The 23,933-nt window shown below is 45.1% G+C and overlaps 2 protein-coding genes across 5 annotated transcripts in view; one reads left to right on the top strand and one right to left on the bottom strand.

Annotated features, from left to right (window-relative positions):
• Positions 1–3,952, bottom strand: part of LOC138967147 (glycogen debranching enzyme-like) — a 78,939-nt gene extending 74,987 nt beyond the window's left edge. For 2 of the 4 annotated variants that reach the window (XM_070339645.1, XM_070339647.1), the window contains exon 1: positions 3,006–3,391. In XM_070339645.1, coding sequence (XP_070195746.1) covers positions 3,006–3,265 — 260 coding nt within the window. In that variant the 5' untranslated portion in view covers positions 3,266–3,391. Of the gene's footprint in view, positions 1–3,005; positions 3,393–3,778 lie in introns of those variants that run through there. The other 2 variants (XM_070339649.1, XM_070339648.1) reach the window with 2 other exon arrangements.
• Positions 3,953–4,145: 193 nt separating this feature from the next.
• Positions 4,146–21,815, top strand: LOC138967146 (coiled-coil domain-containing protein 130 homolog). The gene is made up of 7 exons (XM_070339644.1): positions 4,146–4,200; positions 7,784–7,917; positions 8,663–8,837; positions 9,501–9,585; positions 12,250–12,422; positions 12,581–12,719; positions 19,527–21,815. The coding sequence occupies exons 1-7, from the start codon at positions 4,198–4,200 to the stop codon at positions 20,141–20,143; spliced, it is 1,326 nt and encodes a 441-aa protein (XP_070195745.1). The 5' UTR covers positions 4,146–4,197; the 3' UTR covers positions 20,144–21,815.
• The last annotated feature ends 2,118 nt before the right edge of the window (positions 21,816–23,933 follow it).

Raw genomic sequence — 23,933 nt, 5'->3', positions numbered from 1 at the left:
CATTGTGTTAGCTGGGTGGCCTTGTTAAAAGACACTGACCTTCTTCCCAGGGGTCATTGACCCAGTTTTAGCTAGGAGAGGTGGTTCCCCTTTCATATCTGAGAGAGGAAACACTTCCTGCACCCGGGTCACTGACCGAGTTTAACCTATGGGGAGTTTAACCTATGGCGCGGTCTCTTTGATGTCTTGAGAGCAAACTTGGCCAGGGTACTGAGATTAGAGAGGGGTTCCACTGTAGTACACTTATTTTGCGTTATCATTGACTGTGTAGAATATTCCAAAGGAAGACAACCCAACAAAATCTTAACATGTTACTGTTAGCCAGGGTTGTCTGCAATCGTGTATACAACAGTTCTTTCCCCTCAGCAGGATCTATCTTTTCACTGAAAATTCTCAAAATCTAATCATATGATCCGATTCAGCTCGAATTCTTTCTTTCGATCTTTTCTTTATTTGGTGTTTAACGTCGTTTTCAACCACGAAGGTTATATCGCGACGGGGGAAGGGGAGAGATGGGATAGAGCCACTTGTCAATTGTTTCTTGTTCACAAAAGCACTAATCAAAAATTTGCTCCAGGGGCTTGCAACGTAGTAAAATATATTACCTTACTGGGAGAATGCAAGTTTCCAGTACAAAGAACTTAACATTTCTTACATACTGCTTGACTAAAATCTTTACAAAAATTGACTATATTCTATACAAGAAACACTTTACAAGGGTAAAAGGAGAAACAGAATCCGTTAGTCGCCTCTTACGACATGCTGGGGAGCATCGGGTAAATTCTTCCCCCTAACCCGTGGGGGGAGGATGGTGGCTTGTTTGTTTTTAAACAACATAATTATGCACTGTACATCTATATCTATATACGGCTTGTGTGTGTGTCTGTCTGTCTGTCTGTCTGTCACTTCGCGATGCACGGCCAAAGTTCTCGATGGATCTGCTTCAAATTTGGTGGGCATATTCAGGTAGACCCCGGACACAATCTGGTCGATGAAAATTTTCAACACGTGCTCTAAGCGCGGCGCGGCGCGGTGAACCACGTCAACACGTGCTCTAAGCCGGCGAACCGCCACGCTGCATACTCCGTCTCGCGATACACCCGGCGAAGCAGGTAATCATCTAGTATATATATGGGCTATTAAATTTTGATCAGACACTATCTGTCTGACTTACACTAATAAGCAAAGCTGCATGAGTAGAGAAAAGCTCTAAAAGTATGAACCATGAAATGAAAAAAACAACTAATAACAAGAAGTTAATTAGTTATAGAAGTGGTTAACAAACATTACCTGCAGTAGATGCGCGGTGATATAATCGCCCATATGACTTTTCCCAAAAGCTGATGTTACTAATAATAGAATGGGTATTTCTGGGAAATCATTCACTTAGAGTAAGACTGAACTCAATAATAATGAAACCCTTTCATTAATTCGATCTCCGAAACACCAATCAAAACCTTTGTTATGAATAAAAAGGATTAAAATTATCATACAAAAAGTAAGAGTTCAGAAAATAAAGACAAAGTTGAAAAAAACAAGAAAAAAGTTTGAAAATGAAACTGAGCTATTCAAAGGTACAAAGATGGATTCTTAACTTCGAGCAATACACGTGAGTTCTCAAGCATGGGAAGCGTCATATCATAAAAGGATTTCCCTACCCTGATCGGACTGGGTGGCCGAGTGGTAACGCACTTGCGCTCGGAAGCGAGAGGTTGCGAGTTCGACCCTGGGTCAGGGCGTTAGCAATTTCTCCCCCCTTTTGGAGATTTTAAAGATTTTGTTGGGGATGGTCGGTTATCTATATATATATAGTATACGACTTGTGTCTGTGTGTCTGTCTGTGTCTTCGCGATGCACGGCCAAAGTTCTCGATGGATCTGCTTCAAATTTGGTGGGCTTATTCACAGAGACCCCGCACACAACCTCATCAATGAGATATTTCAACACGTGCTCTCAGCGCGCAGCGCTGAACCGAATTTGGTTCCACCTCAGCTACCCGGGCCCCCATACCGACACACCAAAGCCGCTACACCACATCACAACGCCAAAGTTCTCAGTGGATCTTTTTCAAATTTGGACACCGTATTTAGCTACACCCCGGACACAATATCATCGATGAGATATTTCAACACGTGCTCTCAGCGCGCAGCGCTGAACCGATTTTGGTTTTTGTGTTCATTTCACCATTCCCAGTAACTCTTCCTTATCTTCTCCATGTTTTCAGCGTTTACCTCCCTTCCTTCGTATGGTGCACTTATGAGGGGGCATCTTCGGATATTCCCGGCGTTCTGTTACTATTTTTAGAAGGTCACCGCAGTGTCCAGAACGTAAATTGGACCCGTAAATTATCCTCACTGTAAAAGTGCAAAGGTCGAATCAATTTATAGCCACGCAAAAAATACACTGTCATCTATCTCTCTATAGATACGGCTTCTCTGTGTTTGTGTGTGTGTGTGTGTGTGTGTGTGTCTCTCTATGTGAGCAACACCTGGGGATTGTTCAGTTCTGTTTGTGATGTGGTCTGGCGGCTTTTGTGTATTTGTATGTACTGGCCTTCCTTTGAAAAGCCATAACAGTTCAAAAGGGCTTACAGATAAGCTCTAAATTGCTCAATCCTGTTTGAGTGGAGTTCGCCTCCAAAGGTGATTAACACGGTTACATTCGTCGACAAGGATGGGACTCGATATGGTCAGGAATGGCATTATGGCCACTGAATCATTTTCGTGCTGTTCCCATTCCACGAATCTGGGAGGGACCTAAGCTTGGCGGGTCCATTGTTCGGACCCGGCAAAGCCGGCGAACGGCTCTAAGTATTTCATCCCGGCGAAGCCGGCTACCCGGCGAAGCGGGTATTCCTCTAGTCATATATATATAAAATTAAGAGAAGCAAGATGTTAAAAACTGGCGTTGATAGAGCCAATGAAGGAGAAAAGAAACTTAAGATCATAAACCTGTGCAGTACCATAACATTAATTGTCACGCATATATATATATATTACAATCACCTTCGCTGAATGTCCATCTGATGCACATTTCCAAAAAATCTTGGCTTGTTCTTCTGATATTTGTCTGATGGTTGTTCTACCTGCGCTGGTCCTTCACCTCTTCCACTACATCTTGGACATCCTGTCTGTGTTTCTTCGTCAAGTTCTGTCTGTGTCTGTACCTCAATAAGTTCCGGCAGGCCAGTCTCAAGACAGCATATTACTTTATCTCCCCAGACAATGCCAAGCTCGCCTGGCTTGGGATACAGCAACTTCGACATGAGAAATTCTTCTTCTGTTAGCTCTGGTTCAGGAGGCGGAGGCTCTGCTGGTGGTGGAGGTGGAGGCTCTGCTGGTGGTGGAGGTGGAGGTTCTGCTGGTGGTGGAGGCGGAGGCTCTGCTGGTGGTGGCGGTGGAGGTGGTGGTGGAGGAGGAGGAGGAGGCGGTGGTGGTGGTGGTGGAGGTGGAGGTGGGGGAGGAGGAGGTGGAGGTGGGGGAGGAGGAGGAGGCGGTGGCGGGGGTTTCTCAGCGGGTTCTGGTTCGTCTGGTTCGGGTGGAGCAGCACAGCAACATAAAGGCATTCTCTCCGACCAATCTTACAAACGTTGCGAAGATCATATTCATAAGCTTCAACAAACAAACAACATCTTATCTGTAGTGGTGCGCTGTCGCGTTCGGTGTCCAGTTACTTCCCGGAGACTGTTGACTGACTCCTGCTTTCGTCAATGAGAAGACCGTTATGAGGACAGAAAAAGAGAGAAAAATAAACCCCATGCAATAATGAAATTTCTTACCTTTTATATTTTCTTTTTCATGGATTTTTTTGTCCAAACAAGTGCAGTGAACTGCATGCACTGGTTCGTAAACTCTTTCGGCTCTTTCAAAACATGCACGTCCTATCCAGCGGTCGCTCAACGAACTGCAGCTGAGATCCGTAGTGTTAGCCTACTGCTGAAGGTCGAAGGAAAGTTCAAGGTCGCTTCTGGCCCATGCTGGTTCAATGTCTTGTTTTTAATTGTCTTTTAGACAGAAAGGAATGTTAACAGTCAAATGTCACATTCATTTTGATTTTATTAACACTCTGAGAGAAGATTACAAATCTTTAGTGACTTCAAAAAAGAAAGATTAAAAAAAAAGTAGTGCATACGAAACTGGGGTTGAGACTGACTTCGCATGAGAGTGCGAAAGTCGTAAACAGGGAAAAGCTGTCGAAATGGTAAAGTTTGCCAAAGTTTCCTTCTAAGACTGTCTTTTTGTGTGTAATTTGCATGCCAGCTGTTTTGCAAAGTTTTTGTCACCCACTCATGTTATTAATGTTATATTTTAACGTCAGGTTTGAGGGCCGCTTAGGCTCACTGGTATCCAACACGGCAACCCAATCTATGTTACCCATTGTCATTGATGTTTGACAGGCAGAATTATCGCGAAAGCAATAGATCATTTTTCTTGATGAATGAAACGGGACTTAGTGGTAGTCTCAAAGACATGTTTTTAATTTCACATGCAAACGCATGATGGTATATCTGTGTACAATGAAGGGTGCGCTTCTGTCTATGACAGCAGACGTGTGGTCTACGAAGGCAGTGGATGTACTCAGTTAGTAACATGCTAAGTAGCATTTATCCTACATATGTATATATACGACTAGTGTCTGTCTGTCTGTCTGTCTGTTCGCGATGCACGGCCAAAGTTCTCGGTGGATCTTTTTCAAATTTGGACACCGTATTCAGCTACACCCCGGACACAACCTCATCGATGAGATATATTTCAACACGTGCTCTCAGCGCGCAGCGCTGTGCGTGCTGAACCGATTTTGGTTTTTTTGGTCTGGATCCACTACCAGGAACTCTTCCTTATCTTCTCCAGTGTTTTCAGCCGCGATTATCTCCCTTCCTCCGTGTGGCGTCAATCCATATTCCTGTTACTACGTTACTATTTTTAGAAGGTCACTGCACGTTACTATTTTTAGAAGGTCTCCAGTGTTTTGCGCGTTTATCTCCTTTCCTTTGTGCGGGTCCCAGGCGCAGCCTGGTATTCGGCTCTACTTCTTCCCGGCGAAGCCGTTACCCGGCGAAGCGGGTAATCATCTAGTCCTACATATGTGAGAGAGACCACCCATGGCATAACAATATCGTTCTTTTCACTAGTGGGTATATATAGACGGGCGCAGTGGCCTAAAGGATAAGACATCGGCCTCCTAATCGGAAGGTCGTGACTTCAAATCCCGGCCACGGCCGCCTGGTGGGTTAAGGGTGGAGATTTTTCTGATCTCCCAGGTCCACTAATGTGCAGACCTGCTAGTGCCTCATCCCCCTTTGTGTGTACACGCAAGCACAAGACCAAGTGCTCACAGAAAAGATCCTGTAATCCATGTCAGAGTTCGGTTGGTTATAGAAACACGAAAATACACAGCATGCTTCCCCCGAAAGCGGTGTATGGTTGCCAAAAGGGCGGGGTGAAAAGGGTCATAACGTAAAAGCCGTGGAGGTTTCAGCCAATGAACGAAACAAACAAACTAGTGGGTTTATCATGTAAATGAGGTCGTCTCAATGGAACAGCGAACATGTCTTCACAGGCGTCAACCACTGATCAAGTCAAGTCAAACTAGTCTGACAGGGCTAGCTTTTGCTCACAATAAACAAACAACTTGTATGACGTTACAGTACAGCAAGCCATGTGATATTTCTCTATGTCCTCATCATTGGCTGGGCTGAAAAGTTTGGGCACTCGAAGTGCGGTTTAGGTGTGGGGGTGTTGAGGGGCGGGCACCATATGCATGCAGTGGTGAGGTGTGAGTAGCATTTTGCATAAAGGTTCAGGGGTGTTCCTTAACTCAAAACAGAAACACTGACCAGCCGGTACCTCGGGGCAATTAATTAACCGCCAGAATGGGGGGGGGGGGGGGGGGGGGGTTTGGTGGCAGCCTTGGTCGCACTAAGTCAGCAAAGAATGATAAAGGTAAGGTAAGGGGTTGGAGGTGGCCAAGTGCAGAGGGGACTGGGTAGCTGTTGATGGCACTTCACACCTTCTGAAGGAGGGCTTGGGAGGGGCTAGTTGGAAAACCCTGTGGCTGATCAATATTGTGAGGTCACCAGTCAGACCGGCAAGTTAGTCATTTGAACTCGCCTGACAGTGACATGATTTCAACCCATCTTGGGCAGGTGTTCAAGATGCATTGTAGCTCACTGAAGCAATGATTTGTTTTTTTGTCGCAGATAAGGATATACACAGTCAAACTATTTACAAATTACACAAAGATCCCATAGATGACTAAACATACCTTTAGTGTTGCCATCCAGACGAACCTTTATGCGCCTTGTCAGTTCTCATCTACCGCCTAAAATGCAATCAACATTTCCCTTGATGACATTATTGGGTTAAAGGCTGTGTGCAGCATACCAAAATGCAGGGCTAATACCTTTCTAGTTCCTCACCAGAAATCCAGTTTTTAAAAATTCCTCTTGCCGGAAAATCCGGTTTAAATAACAACTACTATATTATTTACGCAACGCGACCGATCTAACTTTTTCCTGTATTCAAATTGGAAGAGCTCTCGTGAAAACTGAGGTGCGAAAAAGAGTGTCACTAGCCACCATAATGCTTTTGTCTTGCAATTGCATTCATTCGAATCTAAACTACAGGAAAGGGCGTCATGATTTCAAGGTTTTATTTGGCTTTAGGCCCAAGGGCTTCTGGGCGTTGCCCACTCAGACCTGAATGGCGGCCCCTTAATTGACAGTGGCCTTTCCGGTTTTTCAGATTTTTTTGGTGTTGGCCCTGAAAATGGAAACAAATACCATGTTTTATGTAAACTACCCAAGAGAGAAAGAATTATTTCTCTTGTCAAGACTTATAGACTTCAATGTAGACTTTTGACGTAATTTGTTCATGTGCAGGACCTGATGTGAGGCTGAGCGAGTGTTACAATGTAACCCTTAGACAATGACACCAATTAATTCATAACAAAATTGCGGTATTCACAGGGTTCGTACAGAGTCCTTGAACCCTGGAAAACTCCTTGAAAATTGGAAAACCTTTTCCAGGCCTTGAAAAGTGCTTGAAAATAGAGTTTTGTTAAATAGTCATTGAAAAGTACTTGATTTTTCCAAATTGTTGCCTATACATTTCGTCAGCAGCTTGTCTTATTTAAAAAAAAAATGCAACCCCCTTTTTTTTCGTCAAATACAGTACACACATTTTGGGAGAATAAAAGATCGAGTGAAAACGAAAGCAGACGAACTAACTATTACTAGTCACCCGTAGTTTGTGGAAAATCATGTCCTTGAAAAGCATTTATTTGGTCCTGGAAATGTCCTTGAAAACTCATTGAATTGTATCAGCTCTGCCCTGCAGGAACCCTGTATCTCCTTGATATTTTCTGTGCACCTGGAAGTGAGAAGTTCAGTAACTTTTAGGTACAGCCCTGAAGGTTGCATGCAAATTTAATTTTCAACATATATCATGTTTTCAAATGTAGAGTATTACAGGTTGGGATAAGTATTCCAATTGTGATGGTAATACCCAGATTATGTGCCATTTGAAATTGACATACTCAATGAATCTCAACATTTTCACATTTCTAACAGTATGTGACACCATTTCCACAAAGCTATATCTGATCCCCGTTAAGCAAAGGAAATAAATGCTTGCGGCTAGCTGCTTGCTTAGCAAGTGAGCGAGGGGTGTTATATAAAACGATTCTGTGCTAGCCAGGCAAGAATTAATTTAAACATGATTGGTTTGTTCAAGTAAATGCAATGAATACAGAAAGGTGAATACAGTATATATTTTTGTTTCAGGGTGAACGCAAAGGAGTGAACAAGTATTACCCACCGGATTTTGACCCTTCAAAAGGGTCACTGAACACATGGCTTGGATCACATCCACTGCGGGACCGTGCCAAAAAGATACACAAAGGCATCCTAGTCATCAGGTTAGACATAGTAAATTAATTTTTAGCAGAATTAAGGGTTTCATTCAGAGTTAATGGACTGCATGGGGAGTAGTTATCAAGTCTGTGGATTATGCAAGCTTGTCTGATATATATCAGAAAGTGTAGTAAATCATAAATGTGAAAAGTTGCTTGTGAACTTGGTTGCCTTTGAAGTGGGTTGCTAAAACTAATGTTGAACATGTTTTCCTTTAGTGAATTGGTGGTGGTAGAGGAGGGGAGGGGTGGTGGTGAGCGACTGGGAATGTAGGTTCAGTTTCCACATCATTTTAGCTGCCCCAATCCCTCCCATGCAATGTATAAGTGTGGTAAACATAAGCATACAAGATGAAGAATTAAGAAGAAAAGAAAAAAAAACTGCAGATATAAGTGGGTTTGAAAGAACTCTGATGACAGAAGTAATAATAGTAATTACATGTCTTGCATGTGAATCATCATAGCTTTCAGGTCAAACAGCAAATTAGCCACAAATGGATGCACACATGCATGGTTCAGAGATAATAATGTTCTTTTCCAGTTTCTCCAGGCAGGAGATATCAAATATAAGAAATGAAGTGACGTACATAATACTTTATGATTGTTTCTTATATATCTTATCATTGTTTAATGTTCTGATTCCTTTGGTTATATTTTTATGAGATTAAAAGTGTTTTAAAACTTCTGTCGTGAGGATAAAAGTCATTTTGTAGTTGTCAGCAGACCTTAACATTTTTGCTTTCTTTCTTAGGTTTGAGATGCCCTATAACATCTGGTGTGGTGGCTGCAACAGCCACATCGGCATGGGGGTGCGCTACAATGCAGAGAAGAGCAAAGTGGGAAATTACTTCACCACACCAATCTACAAGTTCCGCATGAAATGCCACCTCTGTGACAATTACTTTGAAATACAGACTGACCCTAAGGTGATAATACGGTCTACCACTCTGTTTTGTTGTTATTTGTGATGCTTATGTGCTTGTGCTCTGGTAGTTTTCAAGGTAGAAATTGGCATCTCCTTTGTTCAAGTGACTAAATGTGTAATTAAAGTACTTTATTTTTGAAGACTTGAAACCACAGCTGATTCAACTCATTTGAATTCTTAGTACAAAAACAGATGTAATTGCTCAGATACTGTGCCCTGACCAATGACTCATTTGAGTCTCTTTCTGTATACTATATGGTAGCAACTTAGATTTGAAGTTAAATTACAATAGTGTAAACAATGTCAGACATTGTAGAAACTTTTGACATTTTAAAATATTTTGGGGGGAAAATGATTGAGCAGGTTGTGGCGGTCTGTACTTTTCTTAATTCACTCAGTAAATAATGCATGATGGCTAAAGGGAGGTAATTTCATGAAGGGTTTACAAGAAGGATGTAATATTTTGCATGTCAAGCATTTTGGTGATCCTGGTGAAGCAGTCTTGTTTATAATTTTAATGTCTGTGTGCTGCAATATATTTGGCATGACCATCATTTTTCAACTCACATGTATGTCGAAACACTTTAATATGTTGGAATGGCTATAAAGTGAATACATTTCTATTTGGTGGGTGTATCAAAGGTTAAATGTTTGTGTGTTCCAGAACCATGACTATGTCATTTTGGAAGGGGCTCGACGGAAGGAGCAAAGATGGGATCCCAGAGAAAATGGACAGATTGTTCCAGAAGGTACATCTCCTTTCCAAGCTTGCTGAGAGACATTTACATGCAGGGATGTTATTTAGGGGTCGGCTGTTGGCAAAATACCAACATTTTATTTCCGCAGATCTACCAAACCTTTTTTCATGATGAAGGGTAAAAGGGACATCCAGACCTGGGAACCAATACGATTTCGCCGTATTTTGTACGCATGATTGTCTAGAATACGATCAGTACGGTCAGTGGAAAAAAATACGCCGTCAAAAATTCCTAGGCTACTTTTCTTCACAAGCGCATCCCGAAGCCGATCCAGTGTTTTGACACATGATTACATCAGTTATTGTCAGTAAACATTGAAATAAGCATTTGTTTTAAATGTATTGGTAAACTTAATTAACGGTGCAACGGACGCATGTTTGAATCATGGATGTTCAAATTAATGATGTGTGGAGTACGCTCATTTTTCTGAAAATACACCAAGTTTGTTTGAGAACCAAGTGCAAGACAGGGGTTCCCCGGTCTGGACATCAATAACTGCCTACACATTTCAGAACATTTTTTTCACAGATAGTTAAGCAGTCATATACAGTACTAGAATGAACATCCGCTTCGCCGGGTACCCGGCGCTTCGCCGGGAAGAAGTAGAGCCGAATACCCGGCGAAGCTGGGAAGAAGTAGAGGAATACCCGGCTTCGCCGGGATGAAAGCGTTGTGGACAGTGACCTTCTAAAAATAGTAACGGGAATATCCGGCTTCGCAGGGATGAAAGCGTTGTGGACAGTGACCTTCTAAAAATAGTAACGGGAATATGGATTGACGCCACACGAAGGAAGGGAGATAAACACGCAAAACACTGGAGAAGATAAGGAAGAGTTACTGGGAATGGATGTAGTGGATCTACAGAAAAACCAAAATCGGTTTGCCGCGCCGCGCCGCGCTTAGAGCACTTGTTGAAAATTCTTATCGACCAGGTTGTGTCCGGGGTCTACCTGAATATGCCCACCAAATTTGAAGCAGATCCATCGAGAACTTTGGCCGTGCATCGCGAACACACACACACACACACACACACACACACGCACGCACGCACACACACACACAGACAGACACAAGTCGTATATATATATATATAGGTAGCAGCTGAATTACACCCCTACAATGAGGAGTGGTGCTGTTCTATCACCATTGCAACAAATTTGTCAAAGAAAATAAATCTTAGCAATATCCCTGACGTGTAGCTGTGAAAACAATACTTTTATTGTGGTTTGTCCACTTTGATCTTGGCACGATATTGTTCATTCTTAGCTTGTGTGCCTTACTTTAACTCGTTACATTGACCAAGCGACCAGTTTTTGTGAGATGTGTTTTTCTAGCATTTTAGGTAATACAGTCGACTCCGGTTAATCGGCCACTTTTGGGACTGACTGAATTATGGCCGATTATCCGAAGTGGCCGATTATCCGAACATCGCATCGGGAAGTTCCTCAGAACAAAAATGTTGGATGTTGGAAGTTACTTATGGTAGTGGAAAGCAGAAGTTTCGTGCATTGGCATACGTGCTCTCCAAAGAATGTGTCCAGTGTCGTCTACTTCTGTTTGGCACTGGCACGTTTCCTCACTGCAGCACAGACAACGTCCAGGCAATGCAGTTCTTCTTCCCCGAAGGCATTTTCAGGACTTCAAGCGCGTTTTTGGCAGCCACTGATGTGATGGGTGGCTGATCTGGTTCTTCATCAGATTCCTCTGTTTCTGTTTCTGTTTCTTCTAGTCTTGGTCTTTTTTCACAGATGCGTTCCACGATGTCTTCCTCAGTCAACTCGCCTTCCACACAGACGATGTTGTCGTCTATATCGTTGAAGACCTCCCCGTTGACGATTTCTTCTGGCAATGAAAAATCCTCGGGGTCTTCTGTATCAGTCCATGAGAGGGGGTCGGCCAGGACGAATGAATCCACCTTTCTTAAATCATCCGCTAACAGTAGACGGTTTTACCGCTCGCCAGCTTCTGGAGACAAACACGATCGCATCAAGAACGTTGATCTTTGAACTGACGTCACACGCTGTGGCGTTGGTTTCCAGAAGTCTTTTTTCTATGTGGTTTAGGGTCATCTCGATCAATTCCTTCCTGTACAGCGTTTTGAGATTCTTGATGACACCCTGATCCATTGGCTGAAAGATGCTGGTTGTGTTGGGGGGGAAGGAACTCAAGCTGGATGTTATTCAGCTTGATTCCTACCACATGCGCTGTGCAGTTGTCAACGAGAAGGAGAATGTGCCTACCAATCAGACGGAGGGCCCTGTACTCAGTAAACTCACTGGCAGACCTTTGTGCTGTCATGTGAGTAATGATCATGGAACCACTCACAAAAACGTGAAAAGTGTGAGGTGTGAGGTGGCCGTTTAGCCGATGTGCATCGTTTTCGTGGTGGCCGATTAACCGAACATTTTCACACATAACTATGAAGAAAAGATTCGGTCCCAGGGAAAATTGGCCGATTATCCGGAATTGACTGTATTGGCTGATAAAACACCTACCGCAATCACTGTAATAGCAGCTGTAGCAGTGAACCTGGAACCTGGTGGGTGGAGGGGACAAGAGAGAGAGAAAGAAAGAAATCTTAGGTGAAAATAGTAAAAGAGGAAGGAAATGAGAGATGTCTCATGGAGTCATGTACGATTTTTTTTTTTTTTACAGACAAGACGACGCAGAAGAAAATGGCCACCGATCCCATGTTCAAGCTGGAGCATGGTTCAGATGACAAAGGTCGAGGCAAAGTCAACCAGCTTAGTGTGGCGCAGATTGAGGACATGCGCGACTCTTGGAATGATGATTACATGCTCAACAAACTGGCCAGGAGCAAATTCAGAGTAAGGGGGGGGGGGGGGGGGGGGATATTTAGTTTGGTACTTGTTATGTTGTAACAGTGCCTTTTTAGTTACTTATTATGTTGAAGACTTTTGTACATGTATGTAAGTGGATGTGTTTTTGCAGTCATGATGGTTTGTTGGTTCTTCTTTGTGTGCAGGGAGAAAAGAAGCAGATAGCGGCCACCAAAGCAGCAGATAAAGCGCTCCTGGACAAATCATCACTGGAAATAGAACTGCTACCCGAAGAAGCGGAGGACCAGAGACAGGCTAGCCTTCTGAAATACTCTGTCACTAAGTGTGAGTCCTATCTGCACACTCACACCACAACAACACAACCCAACACACAGAAAAATCATCACTGGTACTTACTGGTGCCTCAGCTATCTGATTCTGTGATATTTAAATGTGATAAAGCAATATAATGATTGCAATAGATATCAAGCATAATGGTCTGATTTATTTTGTATATCATGTCAAAATAAGATGGTAATACACAGACTTAGTTTATACAAGTATCTATGTTATCACCTTATTGTATGTCGTAATAATTCTTAGTAAGAATGTGTGTTTGAAATCGTTACAGGCATGCTGGATAAGTTGTAGACAATTTTCCATTTCAATGTACTCAGTTAGGTGGACAATAAACTGTTCTTATTGTTATTGTTATTTCAATCTGCTCACATCTGGAAGGGTGAATTTCTGCTGCGCATCCGAACATTCTACTCTGCATTTAATATCATATTCTTACTCCGAATCACATTAGCATTGAGTCACCTGAGATGCTTATCACTGAAAAACGCTTACCCGGCTAAAGAATTTAAAGGGAAGCAACCCCATCACCAAAACGAAAGTGAAAGTAGCTTTGGTAATGGGCCAGTACACCGGGAGTTACCTCCCATACGGGTGTATGCCACGTCACTTCCTCTAGGAACACGTGCCTATTATCATACGTCTTTTTCACCTCGGAGAGGACGGTTCACTTTTTGACGCTCTGTGGCTGACCTTGTGTGTTTGAGTGACACCCGCCGGCCACGTTACCCAGCTTGTCTGCTCGCCTTGCCTACAGTTTGGTGAGCTCGTTCCCGTTTGTTGTTGGTTGTTTGCGCTGTTTCGTTACTGTACGTTGTCCGTTTTTTACGGACTTGTGTGTCAGTGACTTGCGTGTTTCGCCATTTTGTTGTGTGAGTTAGTTAGCTAACTCGTGTGACTTTGCTAGTAGCTCTGCGTGCCCTCTTTCTGTTTGGGCAAGTGTAGCTTTAGTATTTTGTTGACGCGTAAGCGTGTGTGTTTACTGTGTTTTCAGTCGTTTTGACTTACGTTTCAGTAAATCTTTTTACTTTGCCACGTGTTGTTGACGTTTGTGTCAGTGTCTTGCGTGTCGCCATTTTGTTGTGTGAGTTAGTTTTCTAGCTCGTGTGACTTTGTTTGTAGCTCTCCGTGCCTCTGCTTGTGGGGCAAGTTTAGCTATAGTATTTTGTTAACGCATTAGTGCGTGTGTTTACTGAATTTTCCAGTCGTTTAGACTGATGTTTCAGTAAATTTTTTCGCGTTGCCACGTGTTGTTGTCAACATGTCTGATTCAGACAAGCGCCGTGGCAAGTCGGACCCCAAGGGGAAAATTAAGGCTAAGTCTTCCTCTTCCAAAGCAACGTTACTTGTTACAGACCAAGAGCGTAACACTTTGTTGGCTGTACCAATTTCGGCGCCTAGCGCTGTTACTACTTCTGCTTCTTTTGCGGCGCCTAGCGCTACTGTTACTTCTGCACCTGTCTCTACATCGGAGACTTCGTCTTCTTTGTTAGCACCTGGACAAGGTGCGTTGGTTTCCTCTCTGTTAAAGTCACTGGTTCCAGAAATCCGCAGCTTGGTGCAGGCAGAATTTCAGCGTTCCGTCGCCAGCAGTTCGGCGTTTCCGGCATCTGGCAGTGACGTCCGGGCATTGGCTTCCGTGTCTTTGTCCTCCACTTCCGGCTTGGAGCAGCGTCCTCCCTCTTCAGCGTCGGTTGGTAAGCAGAGCTGGTCCGATAGCCCTCGTGAGGCGCCTGGACGTTCTCCTTCGGGGGACAGCTCTTTCGCATCGGGTCACGACCGATACCTTGCTGATCTTTCATTTCCGGCGATAACCTACGAGGCCCCGGACTTGTTCGAACAGCGGCGGCAGTCGGTTTCGACTGCCGCATTTCCGGCACTTGCCGGAAGTGATGATCCGTCCGCTCCGGCACGCTACGGCGGTCGCGGCAGGATGGAGTATTCACTGACTTCCGGTCCTTCCGGATCGCGAAGTCAACCAGTGCAGTCTTCACTTCCGCTTTTTGCGGTTCCGTTGACTACACTTCCGGTTTCGGCCGGAAACGCTTCTTCCTCTTCTGGTGGTTCCTTCCGGATACCAGATAGTGGATTACAGCGTGCGCCTTCCGGCTTTCAAGCGCCTAGGCTTGAGCAGGCATCACTCCACTCAGTCGGGGGAGTGACGTCAGCTCATCCAGCTCCGGTTTTTGCGGATGGTCGTCCTGCTTACCCTTTACCTTCACAGGGTTTTGGGCGGCAGGATGACGTTAGTGCTCAGGCTTTTCCGGTTTCCGGTTTGCCAGGGCATGCTTCTGCTTCCGGAACTGGTGACTTCGGTCATGGTTCCACGTGTGACTATTCTGATGCTCCATCAGTGGTCAGCGAGGAGTCGCGGGGCGTGTTTCCGTCGAAGCTCAAGTCTGTTCTTGACGTCGCGGCGGAAGTAACGTCTCGTTATTTTCCTGAAGGGGTGGTGGCTGCGGACTCTTCCGCATCATTCGTTCCTTCTGCCATGGCGGACTTCCGGCCGGCACAGGAGGATGTTTCTTCCTTCCGGTTCGCCGAGTCTCCGTCAGTGGCTTACCAACTTTCGCATTCACTGGTTCGTCCAGCACATGCGGGGAGTGGTATTCGGCCAGTGCCTGTTCCGTTACTGCTTCCTTTTGGTCCAGTTCCGGAATCAGCTCAGCAGTGGGTGGCTTCAGCTGCCCAAGCCTCTTCCTTCGTGCCTACGGCCAATAGGAAGCTTGGCATGCCCAATCAGAGCCAGAATTGGCTGGCGTCTTTTGCACTCCCTAGGGCTACTCTTCCGGTTTCCCGGGAATTGCTGCCTCTTCTGACTAAACCGATCAAGCGTGATTCGGTTTTGCCGGTTTCCGAGGCTTCCCTCCTCTCTGCTGAGGAGGTTGGACGTCGGCAGATCGAACTGTCCTCCATTGCGGAGACTCTCGTTCGGGCTCTGTCTCGGGCATTGACCGATTCGCTAGTTCCTTTCACTCTCAGTGAAGAACAGAATGCGGACGATGTCTCTGCGCTTTTGACCGCATTGGCCAAGGTCAATGAGGAACAATTGCGTCTTTCCTCCCTGCAGTACACCCAAGCGGTACTCTGCAGGAGGGATCTCTTCCTCTCGCAGTCCCAATTCACGGAGCTGGCTACTAGGGAGACCTTGAGAGTCTCCCCGGTCTCAGAGGAGTCTCTCTTCTGTCCGCTGGCACTGGATGCCAGACAGAAGGAGATTCAGTCAAATAAGGACAGTCAGTTCCTTGACTACACTCTGAAGGGGGTGAAACAGTCTCAGCCTTCTAAACAGAAGCAGGCTCAGACATCGTCTAACCCCAAGCCAGCTCAGAAGCGGCAGGCTTCGCCGGCCGCTCGTGGTGGGAAGAAGAGGACGGCATCGGGGAGGGGGCGTGGCGGCTCTGGAAGTAAGCCACACCCCCAATGAAGCGCTCCCGATCTCACCTCCCTCCCGCCCTCCACCTTGGTGATGGCGGGAGGCCCCTCCCGGGCACTTTCTCGTTGGATGTCGGTAGTAGACAGCCAATGGATTGTGGGAGTGGTGAGTTCGGGCTTCCGTCTACTCTGGCGGGAGGAAAAGACGCCTCTTACCCGAGTGCCTCCGCGGTTCAAGCCCCCCTTCTCGCAGGAAGCACGTTCCGTCTTGCAGTCGGAAATTGCCTCCCTGGAGCAGAAGGGCGCGGTGGAGAGAGTTCGGGTCCACAGCTCCCTGGGATTTTACGGGCGTCTGGTCGCTGTTCCCAAAGCATCAGGAGGATGGCGTCCCGTGTTGGATTTATCTCTCCTCAATACTTTCTTGAGGGAGATAAAATTCAAGATGGAGACGCCAGCCTCTGTCCGAGACTCTCTCCGCCCAGGAGACTGGGTGACCTCGATCGATCTCACGGACGCATACTTTCACATTCTTATGCATCCGACCGACCGGAAATGGCTTCGTTTCCGGTGGGGAGATCAGATCTACCAGTTTCGCGCACTCCCTTTCGGGCTGTCTCTCGCACCGTGGATTTTCACCATGGTGGTGAGACAGGTCTGTGCACTGGTGAGGTCCCAGGGTATCCGTCTGCGGGCTTATCTGGACGACTGGCTCATCATGAACCAGTCCCAGAGCGGCTGTTCGCAGGATACCCTGACGGTTCTTCGAGAATCCAACTGGTTGGGGTTCTCGATCAACCGGGTAAAGTCGGAGCTGGCCCCGTCACAGACATTCACTTATCTGGGGATGTCTTTCGACACGGTCGCTTGGACTGTCCAGCCTTCTCAGAGAAGGGTGGACAAGCTCCAAGCTCAGATTCGCTCCACTTTACCTCTCCTGATGGCTTCCATCCGCTCGCTCGCCTCCATCTTGGGGCAGATGGAGTCTATGGCTCTTCTGGTTTCACTGGGCCGGGTCCACAAATGTCCGCTTCAGTTCGCGCTGAAGCCGTTTGTGGACTCTCCTCTGGTGGACTGGGACGCCCTCATCCCTTTGCAGGGATGGTTCCAGTCTGCGACCCTTCCGTGGTTGCACACGGAGTGGGTCTGCAGAGGTGTTCCGATCGTCGTGCCCCTCCCCGACCTGGACCTCTTTACAGATGCGTCCAGGGAGGGTTGGGGGGCACATACAGATCTTCAGACTCCTCCCTTTCCGTTACTCAGCCGAGTAATCCGGAAAGCGGAGATGGAGGAGCCGGCCCTTCTTCTTCTGGTCGCTCCTCTGTGGCCGTCGCAGGTCTGGTTTCCAGATCTTCTTCGGCTTGCCCAAGGGCCCCCCATTCCTCTCGCACTCGTGCGAGGGGAACTAGTGCAGCCCCGAACAGGCATTCCACACGAAGAGCCCAGTCTTCTGAAGCTTCACGTGTGGAAGTTGTTCGGGACTCGCTGAAGCGCTCTGGGGCATCGTCTTTGACTCTGGACTTGGTGGCTCGCTCGCATAGAGCGTCCACCTCTTCAGTTTATGCTTCCCACTGGAAGGCATGGACTGCCTGGTGTTCAGCTAGAGGGGTGAGTTCGGTGGCTCCGCGCTCTATTCAGGTCGCTAACCACCTCTCTTTCATGTCTTCACAGGGCGCCTCAGTCTCCTCGTTGAGGGTCCGGCGCTCCGCTATCTCGGCGACTCTTCAGCAGATTGGTCGTTCTGTTCGAGTCGGGGGCGTTATAGCTGCAGTCATTAAAGGGGCTGCTCTTAAGGAAGCTAAAGATCGTTTGCCCGCTCCCAAGTGGGACTTGTTTTTAATCCTGGAATTCCTTCGTTCTGCGGATTTTGAGCCTTTAAGCGAGGCCAGTCTGTTCAATGTCACTCGCAAAGCGCTGTTTCTCCTTTTGTTGGCTACGGCCCGACGGGGTAGCGAGGTCCACGCCCTGTCGGGTCAGCCTGGAGATATCTCCTTTGAGCCGGACGGTTCCGCATCTTTGCGTTTCCGGCCTGATTTCCTGGCCAAGAATCAGTCTCCGGGGCAGCCCTCTCCGCTGGTTAGAGTTAAGGCTCTGACCAGCGCGTTGGCCCCGGGTGACCCCGATTCGGTCAATTGCCCTGTGAGGGCACTTCGTCTGTACTTAGCCCGGACTCAGCCGATTCGGTCTAGTTCTCAGAAGTTGTTGTTTATCTCTCTCCTTACTAGGCGCGAGAAAGATTTGTCGAAGGTAACGTTGGCCCGGTGGGTGTCCTCGCTCATCAAGCAGGCTTATGAGTGGAGGCGCACAAAGAGGGGGGGGGTTATGCCCTCCTTGCCACTTGACTCGGCCCGAGCCCATGAGACGAGGGCGTGGGCATCCTCTCTGGCAGTTCTGCGCTCCAGACGTCTAGAGGAGGTGCTGACAACTGCGTATTGGCGTTCCGAAGATGTTTTCATAAACTTTTATCTTCGGGACGTCACAGCTCTTCGACAGGATGGCTCCAGAGGCCTTCCAGCGCTCATAGCAGCAGGCCAGTTCCTGTCCAGAACTTGATGGTGAGTTTTGATTCATTTCTAGCCCACCGCCTTGTTGATGTTATCTGCTAATGTGATTCGGAGTAAGAATATGATATTAAATGGAAAATTTCCTAAATAAATTATCATTTAATTAATATACTTACCCGAATCACATACTGTATTCCCTCCCACCTGCCCCGCTTATGGTTTTAAGATTTTTTAAAGCCGTATGATAATAGGCACGTGTTCCTAGAGGAAGTGACGTGGCATACACCCGTATGGGAGGTAACTCCCGGTGTACTGGCCCATTACCAAAGCTACTTTCACTTTCGTTTTGGTGATGGGGTTGCTTCCCTTTAAATTCTTTAGCCGGGTAAGCGTTTTTCAGTGATAAGCATCTCAGGTGACTCAATGCTAATGTGATTCGGGTAAGTATATTAATTAAATGATAATTTATTTAGGAAATTTTCCATTAAATTTGGCATGCAACATCCTGACACGTGCAATAGTTTGACATTCATTTACTGTCGTTGTTTGAAAGTCTCATTATGTTTATGAAGATTTAAGACTTTAAATGAATCGGTTCAAATTAAAAGCATAAGGGAAAGATGGACAAACCATGCAACGACAGGATCAAAAAGATGTCCACTTTGTCAACTACTTTAATGAGGAAAGGTTAAAGAAGAAGTTTGCGCTCATTTAGTGATAAAAATATTTTGCTTCCCTTAAAAACTCAGCTTAGTTAGCAGCAACCTGCCTGCCCAGGAAGAGTTGCTGATTGTTAGTTCAAAGACTTAACACACTGATATTACTTCTCAATAGATATTTAACAATTATTCTTGGCTCAGTATGTGACACGTTCTCTCAGGTCTAACACACACTTTGAATTTTGCTGTCATTTACACAGCCTTCGATGACAAGCAGAAGGAGAAGAGGAAGGCCATAGAGAGTCGACCCTTATTCTCGAAAGCATCAGCCAGCACCAGTGGGACCCCCAAGTTTGAAGGCCCCCTCAGTCGTCGTGCAGAGATCAAGCACAAGTTGGGTCTTCATCTCAACTCGCCTAGAGTGGAACAAGCACTTTCTTCCCCTAGCATCAAAGGGTTGGTTAAGAATGTCCGCAGGACTGTCAAACACACTGGAACCACTGATAGCTCTGCAGAAAGTTCTGAATTAGAATGTGGTGGTGTGAAAAACTCTGACGACAAAAGAGATTTGAAAAATGAAACTCACAAAGTGAATAGCTTTGGAGAGGAGTCTTCTTCTCCAACCTTCCCATCCTCTTGTGAAAATAAGGACAGTGGTAGGCTGGAAGATGGTGAAAAGTTGCAGGCTTTTTCTGCTTCTGCAAACAGTGTGGGGAAGGATGGTATTGAAAATGAGTCTGGAATGAACAGTTTGCGCTCAGAAGGTGATGGGGCCACAAATCACAGAGAAACATGGGGTGTGAATGATGAAAAGACTGGTCTTGCAACTTTAATGGCAAATTATTCTGACAGTGATTCAAACAGCTCTGAGAGCTGATACTTAGTACATTCTGTATATCGAGAGAAGCTTTGTGTCATCTCATTTTAGAAATGCACGTAGCTTTGATGTTCACTGATCTTGTAATGCTACCTTCTAAGTTCTTCTTCCTCAGCGTTGGACGGTTGTGTCACTCATGATGTGATGAACTGGCAAGTTCCGCGCAGGTTTTTAACAGTTCCGCACAAGAGATATATTGTTACTGCGTGTTTTGCAGTCATAACAAAAAAACTACGGTCCTCATACATTACATGAAGAAGGGTAGTAGGTCTAGAAATATCACTTAAACAGCATCCCAAAATGCATGATGTAACTAAAGTTGGTGTGTAACATGTACCTCATATATATTCCTCTCTTTGCTGCATTAAAGTGATCATTGAAAATATTCTCTTCCAAAAAAAGTTAAGGACAACTTTTCCAAACGCGTGCCAAACAGCAATGACATGGTTGAACACAATAATTTTTTCTTTCCTGTTTTGTAACAACTGAGGACTGTCTATAGAAAATTTAATTTGAAATGCGGCAACTTAAACAAAGCTTGAGATAGTTACTCTCGACAACTCCCTGATTTTAAATTCACAGCAGCAGTGTTTCTTGCAACAAAGAACTGCAAAATCTCCTCCTTGCTGTTATTACTAGTTTAACTGCAGTGCTCATTACATGATAATGAGATGTCCTACGACGTAAGATGATCACTTCCCAGACCATCACATAGCCCCAGTCAAATGATTTCGTTCCAGAACAGCGCCAACTGCAAAGCGTTCTCTACGAAGCTTCCAGGCTCTGCTGCATCCATTAGCAGGACCCAAGAAGAAGCGAGTCCCATCTGTAAACAAAACTTGAGCCCACCGATGATTACCACCTCACATGCTTATTACACCAGGCTAGGTTGGCAGCTCGATGGTTAGCAGTCAGTGTTGTTCTGTGGACAAAACGTCTTTTACAGAAGTTTAAGGTGTGTAAGCAGTTTGATCACTTACACATGACTTTGTGTTGGAGGAAGGTCGTGGTCTATACCTGCTGCTGTTTGCATTAACCATTCTTTGCTGCATGACCTTCATTTGAATGAAAGAATCCTCCATTGTTGTTGTTTCTGTTGGCCAACCATAACATTGTCGTTACTGCGCTCATCCAATTGCTTGAAGCTCTGCCTTAGTTTGATGATGTTGGAGGGAGACACTGCAACACACTCGGCCACTTGCCAGGCAACATCATCTTGTAGCCATCCAATGCCCTTGCCCTATCCAAGTCACTCCGTTTTTCGTCATTGGGGCATGGTGTTACATTGCATTATTTTGTCAGTGTTTCTTTTTAGAAGGACAAGTTGGTGTGCACATTTTGTGGACAGAACCCTCTTGTATCACATGCATCACTGGTTTTTGCCCTTGCATATTTTGCGCCGTTATCATGTCTTTAAAAAACTGCTCCTGTTTTTAAAAAAAAAACTAATTTTTTTACGTGTTAATAATTACACAGAAATACTGTTGGCCAAAAATGTCACTAGAGCAAGACTAACTATCCTTTTGTGAATGCAAAAAAATCAAGTTTCAATCAAATTGTTGAACCCTTGATTTTTGGCAAATATTTGATTGTGTTGAAGAGTATACATAGGTCACAGTGCCCATATTCAAAGACTTCTTGAAAAAGGTTGCTGTCAAAACCAAAACATTGCATTTAATCACATATTCTTACTCCAATTCTTATGAATGCATTGACTTTAGTCCCACATGCTAGATGTCGAAAAAACCTCTCAAATTACCTGCCCTTAGTACGGTGGTAACCAAGCTAAAAGCGATGCCATAGCCGTTGCTATGGCCTGACCTTGCTCGGTTACCCATAACACCCTGCGCACCACGTGAGCGCCCGCATCCGTAATAATCATTCTCGACTTTCGACAACACACGGTGGACGTGTCCGAATTTCGCTCTCACTTTTGGCCTTCACATGCCTGCTCGTCCTTGAGACTAGCCGGTTCTTGGGGGTCTACCTGTCCGTCTACCTTTTGGTGAGATCTTTCCTGTTTATGTTTGGTTTCTATCTTCGGGATATCTCCTGCACGCGGCTAGACGGCTCCAGTTCATTGCTGGTTTTAGTTGCTGCAGGGCAGGTTCTTACAAGGACATAAGTAGGTTCCCTCCACCTTTAGGAGGAATCTGCATTCATAAGAATTGGAGTAAGAATATGTGATTAAATCGAAAATTTTTAATTAAATTTTGATTTAATATAATATACTTACCCAATTCTTATAGTTAATACCCTCCCATCCGTCCCCGCTGGATTATGTCCTTGGGGTGTTTGTTTGATTAATAGTCGAGAATGATTATTACGGATGCGGGCGCTCACGTGGTGCGCAGGGTGTTATGGGTAACCGAGCAAGGTCAGGCCATAGCAACGGCTATGGCGTCGCTTTTAGCTTGGTTACCACCCTACTAAGGGCAGGTAATTTGAGAGGTTTTTTCGACATCTAGCATGTGGGACTAAAGTCAATGCATTCATAAGAATTGGGTAAGTATATTATATTAAATCAAAATTTAATTAAAAATTTTCGATTTAAAACTGTAATATTGATATGATATGCACCCTAGCACACACTTCGTGTAATAGGGACGTGGACTAGCTTATAAATGCTAGTGCACCTTGTGAGTTTGGTGGCTCTGCATGTAAAAATGACGGAAATAGATCAATTGAAAGTAATGTAGTTCGAAAACACAAGGCTACGACACACATAAATTGCATGTTACAGCTTTCAATAAATTTTAAAAATAATTGCTGAGGAAGAGATTTGAACTCAGGATTTTGGGGCCGATGTCCTGATCGCTAGGCTGTTCCAAAAGTTCTGAAAACGATGAAAAAAATGTATAAATTGATTATGCTACGGTCATTTTATTACTACCCATATGTTGCACAATGTCAAAATTGTCTTTATTTATTTATTTTTATTTATTAAGGAGATTTTTATAGCGCATAACTAAAAGCACTAATTAAAGCGCTTTAAAATTGGCTGTTATTTTGCAAACATGTTTCAAGGAATGCTACATGAACACACAGCGTTGTTAACTTAAGGCAGTAGGACACACCTCCCTTCCCGGATTTAGAACGCGTTTCGTGTCGTAACAGATTATCCACTTATTAGCCATATCCGTATGCAAAATAATGAAATAAACATTAGGAAATGGCAGAAGTTTACAACTATCGACATTCTCTATCAGTGCAATAAAAAACAATCGTTAGAACTTGCATTTACGACATGTCGTGCGTGAGAACGTGTCACTGTAAACAAGCACTTCTTGCCTGGCTGAAGAACCATACGAGTCGATCTAAAACAGACAAGTAATGGAAAGCAGTCTGCGGATAAACATAACAAACTGCTGATGAAAAAATGTGTTCATCCCTGCTCTGGATAGTAAAAGACATCGGACTGATGACAAAGTGGCAGCGTTCACGCAAAAAGATATTTGTCAGATTATCGCTTCTACATTTTATTGCACGTACTTGGGGCAGATCTGAATTTCACACTGGAAGATGACAAATTGGTCTTGTGAGTTGAGAACCACATTTATCAGGTAACTTACCAAACCGGAGTGTGTTTGCGTGTGTGTGTGTGTGTGTGTGTGTGTGTGTGTGTGTGTGTGTGTGTGTGTGTGTGTGTGTGTTTGTGTGTGTGCCGGATTACCACCATTAACGCACCCTTTTGGACTTTTCTACGTAACCTTACTATGCCTGCTGTGACATTCACGAGGATTATTGTGATTCTTGGACAATCGTGTGCCTGTGCTGAACTTGCAGGAAG

This window comes from Littorina saxatilis, linkage group LG5 (assembly GCF_037325665.1).
Source record: "Littorina saxatilis isolate snail1 linkage group LG5, US_GU_Lsax_2.0, whole genome shotgun sequence".
NCBI lineage: Eukaryota > Metazoa > Mollusca > Gastropoda > Littorinimorpha > Littorinidae > Littorina > Littorina saxatilis.
Note: the sequence above shows the minus strand (reverse complement) of the source record. Positions and strands in the feature narration are given on the sequence as shown.